The 11,774-nt window shown below is 40.9% G+C and overlaps 1 protein-coding gene across 2 annotated transcripts in view; it reads left to right on the top strand.

Moving 5' to 3' along the window:
• Positions 1–493: 493 nt before the first annotated feature.
• Positions 494–11,774, top strand: part of snrka (SNF related kinase a) — a 58,455-nt gene continuing 47,174 nt past the window's right edge. Inside the window, exons 1-2 of one of the 2 annotated variants that reach the window (XM_004560080.4) lie at positions 494–704; positions 1,487–2,200. In XM_004560080.4, the coding sequence (XP_004560137.1) occupies positions 1,612–2,200 (589 nt within the window). In that variant the 5' untranslated portion in view covers positions 494–704; positions 1,487–1,611. Of the gene's footprint in view, positions 762–1,486; positions 2,201–11,774 lie in introns of both variants that reach the window. The other variant, XM_004560079.4, reaches the window with a different exon arrangement.

The following is an 11,774-nucleotide window of genomic DNA, read 5'->3' as shown; positions in this document are numbered from 1 at the left end:
AACTTTCAGGGAAATGTGTCATTATTATTATTATTATTATTGTAACATTATCGTTATTTTTGTTGTTGCTGCAGTATCTGTCTACAATATTTGTGTTGTTCAGCAACCTTTTCCAATCAAGACTGTTTGACGTCAGAGTTGAATGCGGTTGATGATGCTGATATGCTACCTTCAAGTACTCCTCGAAAGAACCTGTATTCAGTCTGCTAGATTGTGAATATATACAATTTGCTGATGCCTGTCCAAATGACTACAACCTTATTAGTGTCAATTAGCAATAATAACAAAAGCGATCAAAAACAATTAGTGTCTATACTGTAGGTTCCATGAAAAAAATGCTACCTTGTTATTGCATTTAAAAAAATTTTAATGGTTTTGTAGTTAATCGTGATCCATATCTATTCAAGAAAGGAAATACGTTTTATACCTTGTGTATAATGTTTAAAGCAATTCTATGATAAGTGTGACGGTGTGACATTTTTGACACTTTCAGCACCCGAAGGCAGCGCCACAGCCCCGCCGCTTCGGCTGGGAGGATACTACCATTCCGATTAGGGCAGCTGTTGCCAACGATGCAATGCCTCCTTCATGGAATGAACGCTGGGCATAGGCACCGTGTAGTGCCGTGGTCTTCTTGAAGAGGCTGCACCGTCCTGGTCTTTTGTGATTATTCGCCACAAACAAACAGCCCCGGAGCGCATAAGGTACCCGGTGAAGACTTGGACACGCGGGTTTATGGTTAGCGGAGAGAAGCTGGAGCGGTGAGCTGAGTGAACCGTAGTAACTTTAGCTTGCTATATGCTACATGCTAACTAAGGCTAGCTGGGTGGTATTGAAAGAAACACCTGTTCCCCCGAGTGACCAAAACGAAAAATGAGTTTGTGTTGAAAATTCTGTAGGGTGGGCTGGTGACGTTCCGTTGTTTCAAAGTGATTAACGTGAGTCATCCGGTAAGCTAACATAGGATCAATCAATGAACAACGAGCTACCCTCGTCCCCCGGGTGGGAGCTAACGTTAGTTGGTTGTGCTACCTCCGGGCCCGTTACACAGCTGAGTTACGAGCTTAAACTCTGCCGTTGTTGTAACAAGTATTTTTAAACATTTAATGTATGTATACATATTAGGAAAGTTCAATTTTTATCAGTACGAGGCAACGAGTTGGGATGCATTAGCTGGTGCAGCAGTTAGCAACCACCCTGTCAAAACAAGCCCAAGCTCACTGCATTCAGAAAGCTGAGTGGTTAAACACACCGGGTTTTGTGCTAACATATATATGTTCAGTACGCTTAGCTGAACTCAATTAATTCTGTCATGTAGCCAAGCCTATTCTGTATAACGCTGTATAAAGAGACAGGCAGATGCATTTAGGCTAGACTGACATGTCACCACAATGGAAAAAGGTGCTTCTCTCTGTTTTTTTAACATCAGCTTTTCTCATGACAGGCAATTAATGCATTTTGCTTGTTTGTGTCTTCTGCGCATTAGGAAGCTGGAACCATGGGTTTAACATTAAGCCTTTGATGAACTGAAATAAGCTGGACCCTCTTGACTCATCCAACCCGCTCCTGCCCATAGCGGGGGCTCCCCTTTCCCCCTCACCTTCCAGAGTTATGGCAGGCTTTAAGCGTGGCTACGATGGCAAGATCGCCGGCCTGTACGACCTGGACAAGACCCTGGGCCGTGGCCACTTCGCTGTAGTCAAGCTGGCACGCCATGTCTTCACTGGGGAGAAAGTGGCGGTGAAGGTGATTGACAAGACTAAGCTAGACACAGTGGCGACGGGCCATCTTTTCCAGGAGGTCCGCTGCATGAAGCTGGTGCAGCACCCCAACATTGTGCGCCTGTATGAAGTGATAGATACGCAGACGAAGCTTTATCTCATCCTGGAGCTTGGAGATGGAGGAGATATGTTTGACTACATTATGAAGCATGAGGAGGGCTTGAACGAAGAGTTGGCTAAGAAATATTTTGCCCAAATTGTCCACGCTATCTCCTACTGTCATCGGCTGCACGTGGTGCACAGGGACTTGAAACCCGAGAACGTGGTGTTCTTTGAAAAACAAGGGCTGGTCAAGCTCACTGACTTTGGATTCAGTAACAAGTTTCAGCCAGGAAAAAAGCTGACCACCAGCTGTGGATCTTTGGCATACTCAGCTCCTGAAATACTGCTGGGTGATGAGTATGATGCTCCGGCTGTAGGTATGCAAAAGATGTTTGGCTGATGAATGATGGTAAAGAAATGAAATGAGTCACACAGCTAATTAGAACATTGTATTGGTGAGTTGCAGAGGTGTGTACTAGACAGGATGTGAATGTTGATGCAGTGCATTTTTAAAAGTGTAATGCACTCATTAAGTTTCAGCAGTCATTTTATCTTCCACTGAAGAGCACCGGGCCTGTTGCCTTGAGCACTAGTTCACTATCTTGTCCACTTTATTAACTCCCCTAGCTCTTCCAAAAAAGGAAAGGAAAAAAAGACAAAACTAAAAACATTGTCAGAAAACAGGCTTTTGGAATCAAACTGCACAGAACGTCTTTTCAAAGTCACGTTAATAGCCAGTTTTAGCACACAGCAGTGTGATGGGTGGGAATGTGGCTAGCACCTGTTTCACACAGTTTTGTCTCACCCTGCTGTGACACATCGGCACTTAGTCTTTATACGGAGCCTGAGCATGTGTTCGCTGTTGTTGTAAGATAACTTTAACTCAACAGTTATGAGCCCTGGGACTGTGTAACAGAACTTGTTTTAAATACCAAGGTGTGTGTTCCAGCACTGTGCTGCTGGGCATGGATCATTTTGAGAGCTGCCGTAGGCTACAAGGTCAGCCCAACTACAGCTGATGTCTGTGAGTGTCCCATTGCACTGAATTAACTGTCTCATTGATTTTCCTGTGAGGACTGACAGTGCAGACAGACACATTGCGTGTCCTTCCATGACATAATTATGATATTTGTCATATCAGGTGGCTTTGCTGAGACTAAAACCATGGGACTAAGTCCATCTCCTGAATTGGATAATGAGATGTACTCTGTTAAGCTTGTTTTTCAGACGGTGTGGGTGTGCATGCAGTCTTAATCCTAAAGGAGTCTGAAATCGGTCTCATGATTATTTATGCATGTAGAAAGGGCTCTCAAAGGTGTTCCTTCAAGGGCAGTCAGCTAGATGTTAATTTGCTTTTTCTTTTTCAAATGGAGTTCTCACAAACTTGAGAGGTGCAGTTGAGGCAATGAGGAAGCTGTGGTTACTTTCTCATTGAGCCGTACACACCCATGCAATCACAAACCACACACATGCTCATTTATCCTAAGACTTTGATATTGTACGCGTGACTGGACAGCGTTGTACCCTCTGCTCTGTGAACAGTTTGACTGCATGACTGCAGGGGATATCTGATTAAATGGCAGGCTTCATGTTATCGCTTGCTGCTGTTGGTGGCAAGCAACCAACATGCATTATCCATTAAAGTAAAGAGAAGACAATTTACTTTTTTCTTGTTATGCACTTCATCTAAAGAATGAATTAAGGTATAAACTAACAATGTGGGCCCCCAAAATTGTGGTATGAACCAAAACCATTGTTTGGGAGAAATTGTTACAACCCCAGTAGTAACCAGTCTGGAATGTTTATCAGTTTCATGGAGTCTTCAGTAGCATCCCTACAATTGTAGTATTCAGATTAGTCCACAATGCCGCTCACCTTACTGTTGAGCTAGATGGTGGGCCAGTCTGTGCTTTCTTCCAGCTGGTTGCTGTGTGAGATATACTTATTGGCACACATAGTAATTGCATAGGTACTACTTGTTCCTGTGTTTTCTAGCAGCAGCTCTCTCCAGTTGTTGGGTTGATGGTTATTCTGTGGTGGTTTGTTGTTGTTGTTTTTTTGTCGCTTTTTTTGTTTGTGTTTGTTTTGTTTTTTTAGTGTGGCCTTTGGATCCTGTGGTCAGAGCCATTAGCCACATGGATTGTTGCACTCTAAAATAGTGGAATGAGGAGAAAGTGCTTATTATTTGCACATGTGCAGGCAAGGCTTCTGAAAGGTTTACTTAGTATTCTAGTGGGTGTCCCTAAGAGAGCAGAGTCCTGTTCATCTCCTTGCACAGAACCAAAATCATATTAGATTGTGTTTGTTATGTATAATTCCACAGATTAAAAATGATGGTCTGTATATAGTATCAGTCCAGGCAGTGTATTTCAGTCACTACCACTTGGTTGTTTCATTACAGAGTATTGTTTCTTACTGTTATGGTCCAACTGATGGCGGGGTTAAACTTTGTACTAAGAGGGTTCAGCATTTTGTGCTCTTGGCACTCTTTAGCTGATGAAAAGCCCTTAACCTATGAAAGCCTTCCTGGCTACAAGCAGCCATTAATGAACCTTATCAACATATTTACTGGCTACTGTGTGTGCACGTGTGCACAGTAGAGCTGTTTTGCTGGATTTGGTTCCATCGCTAAAGCTTCAGGACTGTGTCTACAGAGAGCAGCCAGAGGGGCTCTTAATTGCAGTCCTGGTTACTGTTGCCCACTGCCAGTAGATGGGAAGGACAGTTAATCCATGCTATTGTTTGGACTGGGCCAGGAGAGGATGAGAAAGAAGCAGGATGCAGCTATTTATGCAGTCCTGTGTTGACACAGACTGACTGGCTTTGACTAGAACTCATTCAGCTTGTTCCCACCACTGGGCCCAGGACCATGTTTTCTCATTATGTTCACCATTTTCCACTGAGAAAAAGGATCTTCACATCTTTTTTCTCAGGATCAATATAAGATATCATAAATGGAAATGACTAAATGGGGAAAAAAAAAAAAAACAACGAATGTCTTTCCTGCAATTCCTCTGGACAGAACTGTTATTTTCTTACTTAATGTGTGAAAGCACACTCCCCCTTATAAAGCTAGTCCTTTTAACTCATCGTTAAAGATGTGTTAAAGAGCTTGGTTACACAGAACCTTCTTTGGCTGCCTCCTTCCTTTTGTTTTATTAGCATCATTGTTGAGCCAGTGGAAGAAAAAGGCATCATATACAGCAAATGTTTTCTGGTTTTTATTAATGATTGTGTTTTTGCTCTGTGCTGGTTTGAGTCTCAGTCAATTTGTCATATCTCCACTCTGGGCTTGTTTCATGTCTTTGAACCCCCTTTATTGAAACTAAAGCCTGGTTTATTGCTGTAGCACAGAGCATGCTTTTCTTTAACGTAACCACTAAATAGGAGACTGAAGGAGCTGTGTACCCCTCCTGATTTGCAGATGATTTTGCAAATCAGACAGAAGATTTTCCTTGTCGCTGGATTTGGATTTAAAAAAAAAAAAAAAAAATCTACATTGTTCATTTCTTCACTTTCCATTTTGTCTTTGCAGTTTATTTGCTCTGTGCCTGCATCATTTGGTAACCAGCTGGATACAAGCATGCTTCCCAATTCCACACATAAAACACACAAAGTAGTACAATAGTTTCACAGTCCCTTGGACTTGTCAGTGTTTCACAACTTATTCCTCTTTTGCTCTAGTACCTACTCGACTCCACTTGACTCTACTCAGTTTCCGTTGTTTTCCATTCCCATTATTGAGTACCACCTCAATGTGCATGGGGCTGTTATAGCAACGTGTCTGAACATCTGGGACGTCATTTGTTTGCAATGCAAACACCACACAACAATGGCCATAGACTGCTGCTCAGTCAACTGCTTTTTGTCCGGCTCAGGGACCACGGTGTTGGTTTGTGTGCAGCCATTTCCCTTGTTGCCCGGTTTTAAAAATGGCAGTTTTGATTATTGTGAAGATGTTGCTCTCGATGACTATCGAGTGATGCCACTGACTGGGCAATTGGTGGCATGCAGTCTGTTGATGTCACATATTCGTATTGACGCAGCTTGCTTGGAACACTAGCCAAGCAGGTACTGAAAAAGTACCTGGTACCAGGTACTGCCACCTAATAGAAAACCTTAAAAGTTGAGCTAAACTGAGTAGGTACTAGTGGAAAAGAGGCATTAGTGTATCAGCCTGACTGAAGGAAGGTTTGTGGGAATTTTGTGTGGCCAAACAGGCTCCTCAGAGGTGCACAGCTGGGCAGAATCACTGTATTAGTAAAAGATATGTCATAGTGATGCTTTATGTTTGTATAAGTACCAACACACAGTATTGTTTTTTTTTGTTTGTTTGTTTGTTTGTTTGTTTTTTAATAGCGATGCACTTTTAGTGTTTATTTAAAAAAAAAAAAAAAAAAAAAATCTGATAGCTGATGCCAAGAGTGCCCAACGACCCCCAGAGGTCAAGTTAGGCACCAAAGTAGTACCAATACCAAAACTGATGATTTGTTTTCATTACAACATGTAGATGTCAGCCTGCGTTTATTACAATGTGGTGGCCTCAGCCTGTTGTGACATCATTGTCACGTCGCAATGCGTCGTACTAAAAACATAAAAAGTGTATTGTACAGCTGTCTCCATGCCCTTTCCATAAATTACTCGATATGGTTTCTTTAAATGTTTTTTCAAGGTCAATTTTGACCGTGGACCCTAACAGTGAAGGTCAAGGTCAAATGCATCTTCTGTAATTGTATGCAGATTCAAGTCCTACTCATGCATACATGCTTCAAATGTGAAGGTCTGCATTGTTTATTTTGGGGCAGTAAACAGTGTAGCATGCAGCAAATTTATGAGATTGCTAAAATGGCACAGCATGTAGCCATCTTAAGAATGTTTCCAAAGATGCTGTGAAATTTGTATCCATTTGTCATGAATTTTGGAAGAAAACAACATTTGTGATGGTCGCTGTAGATACAGCGGGTTGGGTTGGGCTGTTATTGACATATTCCTTTTTTCAGAAGGTTTTAATGACATAATTGTCTGTAGAAGGCCGGGGTGGTATTTTTAGATAAAACACAAAAGAATTACAACTTGTAATTATAATTACTCAATTTCACCAATCAGTTGTATCCATGACGGATTACGTAGCACTTACCACAAAGTCATATTGTGACTGATTTCACTCACTGTCTGCAGAGCTGCTAATTTTTCTGTAGTGTGTAGAAGTAAAGTTGTATAAAGCGACTCTGGCACACACAGCAAAATGCTCATTTTCTGCTGTCAGTTTGTAGGGTTTTGAACTTGAACTTGCATCAGTTATGGTCTCTTCCTTGAATGTAATCACACTGTCTGAAGACTTTATTGCATTTGGTTTAACAACACCATTACATTTGTACTTTGTCCGTTGATATGCAATATCTTTACATGTGATATCTAGTCTCTTAATCCAAGGCTGTCCTCCTTATTACAAAAATAAGATTGAGACAGAAATGTATCATCTGCCCCATTGAAATGCCAACTAAAATGCCAGTTTGTGATATGTGGAAGTTGGTAGTACTTCGTAGCCACCGCAACGTGATATTGACAGTATCATTGGATTTTTTGGTTGTATGAGAACTTGTGCATTTTAAGGTGTCTCTTTAGTCCTGCTTTCTTTAGCCTCTTGCACCCTCAAAAGCATGCTATTGCAGTAGAAGTCAGGGAAACCTGACCTGTAAGTGTGTGTAAAAGAGTGATTTATAAATCCAAGGGGGATGCAGGCCTACTTAGCAATAGTGTCTGTGTGAGCAAATGGTCAGCTGTCAGTCAGTTATGGTGGGGATTAGTCAAAGCTATCTAGGCTTCCAAGAGAGACTCATGTAAATGGATGGGGTGACAGGTGGCAGAGGCTGTGCATTGCATAAAGTCTCAAGACACGAGGACACTCTGAGTCAAAGGTTCCACTGCATATTTTTGCTAAAGCTAAGTTGAAAGTTATAGAATTGCAACAAGTCATTGGCTTACTTTCTTCAAGGCCTGTGTGCTTTTTAGGCGCTGAATGCAAAGTAGGGACTTGTCACTCTAAGTGCCATTAGTTTTTAGGACTTGAGTTGAAAATTGCGATATGCCTGAGAGGGTGGGATTGACACTTTATTTCTGCCTGACAGGGCCCTAACTACTCTGCGCTTTCTTTTGTTTCGGCCTTTTTATTGTAGAGGCTGCAGAATGACATGTTCAAAAGCACTGAGCAGTGTATGAGAGGTTAACTTGTCTCTTGCAGTGAGACCTGTGCAGCTGCCACTACTTTGTATAAGTGAAATAATGAATTGTACACACAAAGCCAGATGGATGGATAGCTGCTTGTGTTTAAAAAAAAAAAAAAAGGCTATAGCCTTTTTGAGAGAATTTAATAGTTGCTCTATAGTGAAAAAAAAACAGTACCCTTTATGTTTTTCACTGGATGTACTAACAGGGAAAAAAAACTCATTTTCTGTTTGCCTTATGTGTTGCTTACTTTGATATAGTGGAGCAGGCAATGTCTTTGTTTGTATGAAGGCTATAGTTTAGACCTCAGGCTCAAATAAAAGTAATGACAGAAGTGAAAACTCAAGAAAATATACCCCCTCCCCCAGTAGGTTGGATCCTTTGGCAGGCCTTTTCTGGCTCAGGGGTTCTGTGTTTGAAATCTCTGCTTTACAGTAGGGCTGGGCCATATTATACCGTTCACGGTAATACCGGTACAACGTTAGGCAACGATAAGAAAATGAAATATCGCGATAGAAGATGGGTAAAACGCGCATGCGCAGTGCCTTTGTTTTCATACGCACATGGCCAAAAAAGCATGGCGGCAATGGAGAATGAGAAGGGAGAAAGCGTTTCGTTGAGTGAAGCGGATGAACCAGAATTAGTTTGTGAAAATGGTGCCACTTCAGTGATATGGAACTGGTTTGGTGTTTGTCCGTCAGATACACAGCACAGTTTTTTGTAGAACATGCAAGCGGGCCGTCGTTATTGCCGTATTTGTGGGACTAAGGCGCTTGTAAATCTGGGAGTAATCTGGGTCCTAAACTCCGTATGCTTCAGGTCCCAAAGTCAAACAAACACTGCAGCATAACTGAGAGTTAAAAGAAACTGTCTAAATTCTTTCATCTTTAATAAAACGATCAGCATTGCTGCTTTACCAGGTGTAACTATGAAGTTTAACATCCAGGCATCCATGAAAACAGAATTTATTACACTTAACGGAGTTAGAAGCTAGCAGGAAGATGGCGGAAGTTAGCTCGCTAGTTTCCTGAGCATTATATAGCATGTTCTGAAATTTCTGGAAAAATTCAAACGTACAGCTCTGCTATCACTTCCAACATAAATGAAGACAGGAAACTAAACAGCACTGACGTTTGTAAGGTTACTGAAGTTGGGCTAGCTGGTTTATAATGATGTGCTACGTGATCGCTAGCGACACAGCTATAACATAAACAGTGAATCTGGAGGAATCAACGCTAACACTTTGCCACTCATTAAAAGTTAGCGTGAGGGTTCCTGATAGTTAGAGACAAATGCAATCGCATGGCAGGATGCTGTAAACGGACCAAACTTCAGTCAGGAGAACAACTGAGACAATCCATCCACAATACCAGGTTAGTCATTAATATACTGCAACAACATGGGAATAGAGCAGCTGTGATAGAATACAGCATTAATGAATCAATGGTACAGAAGTGGAAGAAGCAAGAAATATGAGTTGAATAAAGTTTTATTTATCTGACTGCTTTGTTTCGCTTAATGTGTCTTATAATCCCGTGCACCTTATGGTCTGAAAAATAAATATTTGACTTTTCTATTTGTCACACTGTGGTTTCATGTTGCAAAGCCCCTTTTTTTTAACTTCAGTGGATATTATACATGGTTATGCTCAGGATATGTCAGCCCATTTCTGCTGGAAATGCCTTTTGTTAAACTTTTAGCAAGGAATTTCCATTTCCACTGTTAAATTTTTATATAGCTTTAATGCACATAAAAACAGCTGCTTGTTTAAGTGAAAATACATGAATGTTTTTTTTTTTTTTTTGCTCTAGTAAAGTTGTGGAGTTGTATTTTGTGTCGTGTCAATTATATCATCAGTTATATCGTTATCACAAATTTTCAAATTATATCGTGATAAATACTTTTGGCCATATCGCCCTGCTCTACTTTACAGCATAGTCAGTGATTTATCAGCCAGAGGCAGAGATGAGCACCACAAACCAGACCAGGCTCTGTTTTCTGCTTCGCTTTGAGATGTTGCCATTTTCTTCTTACTTGGGCCATCCTCTGTACCTCTGTTAGCTCCTCCTCTCCCACCCACCTCCTGGAGAACAGGAGGTGGGTGGGAGTCCTGCAGCAGGCAGAGCTGGCAGATGTCTGCTCTGCTTTCGATTCAACAGGTCTGCTATTAATACACACACTGAGAGGGACAGTGACTGTTTGGCTGACTTATCCAAAAGTTCACATCCTAGATAGAGCGGCAAGAGTGTATTGCATCTGGCCAGCACTTGGTGAGCTAGTGAAACAGTCAGCTGTGTTCACATTTGTTTTCAGTATATCTTTCCACTGCCAGCTGACACCCAATCTACTGTTGTTCTTAGTTGTTCTTAAGAACAAACTAAATAAGGAGTTAGATGTGGCTATTTTTTTTAAGAAGATGGATCGGAGGAGATAAAGAAAGGAAATTATGTTAGCCTTAGATCTAACCATAGATATACCTCTTAGATTAACCATTATCACTGCAGGATTCCACTTTAAAATGGACTCTTCACCCTCCTGCCTTTATTATTGCTTATATATATTTTGTAATATATCTATATCATGGCTAAAGCACTTCTGGATGGATGCAAACTGCATTTCGTTGCCTTGTACTTGTGACATGTGCAACGACAATAAAGTTGAATTCTATTCTATTCTAAAAAGAGCAGAGAGCAGGCATCGAAAGGGGTGATTAAGTGTAATTATGCCTTTCAGTCATCCATGACAAAATGGAGGTGGGTGCTGTTGTGTGCAATGAGGCCTATCATTCCAAATCATTGCAGTCCACTGTGTAGCCTACTGGCTGCTTGGCATGCTAATTGACTAGCTGATATGTAGACTAACACGTTTGTGGGTTAACTTTCATGCAAGCTAGTTAGCTTGAATTTTGGTTTTGCTTCAAGGCTGTACATTTCTGGAATTATATAAAGGGGACCAAAAGTATTTTCTCCTATGCAGAATTACTGGAATAGTTTCTGCAGTTCTGAATATATTAATGAATTGTTACACTTTTTCATCTAGAAATTTTTTTGCATTAGATGTCTAGACTAGGGCTGCCACAAACGATTATTTTGATAGTCGACTAGTCACTGATTATTTTTGCGATTAGTCGACTAATCAGATCATGAACGTAAAACGTACAGCTTATTGCACCAGCATGCATCTGGTCTTATATAACTATCATTAGCTTACAGCTTTAAGTGTTTAAGGTATGTGCTAAGTAAAAATAAAGACAAAATGATAGTTTAGATTGTTTCGGTGAAGTTTAATAAAAACCTTTCTATCTAAAATATAACGGGACACCGGAGTATATTCTCGAGCATCTCACACTTCTGGTAATCAGTTGTCTGCTTGACATTTATTCAGCTGTGTAAAAACTATAACTTTAATCTCAGCCAAACCGATTTACTCAGAAACAAATAAAATACTGAAAAAAAGCCAAACAATAACATTTTTAAGTTATCTAAGTGACTTATATATCATGTTTAACCTGAGTAGCGAAAGACGGCGGTGGGTTTGAAAACGATTTGCCAGGAGTCCGGTGTTCTCACCGGGTCTAGTGAGCCTTGAACCTCGGCTAGCTATCGAGCTAGTGGGTAACAGACGTCTCCGACAACGTCGGAGCGCTTTTGAAAATATGTGGTGTCTTGATAAACTGAGCAGATATTTGAAGTTTACACAGCTACATTCCTGCCTGAAAATATGTTA

The sequence above is a fragment of the Maylandia zebra genome, linkage group LG11 (genome assembly GCF_041146795.1).
Source record: "Maylandia zebra isolate NMK-2024a linkage group LG11, Mzebra_GT3a, whole genome shotgun sequence".
Lineage (NCBI taxonomy): Eukaryota > Metazoa > Chordata > Actinopteri > Cichliformes > Cichlidae > Maylandia > Maylandia zebra.
This window is presented reverse-complemented; position numbering and strand designations above follow the sequence as displayed.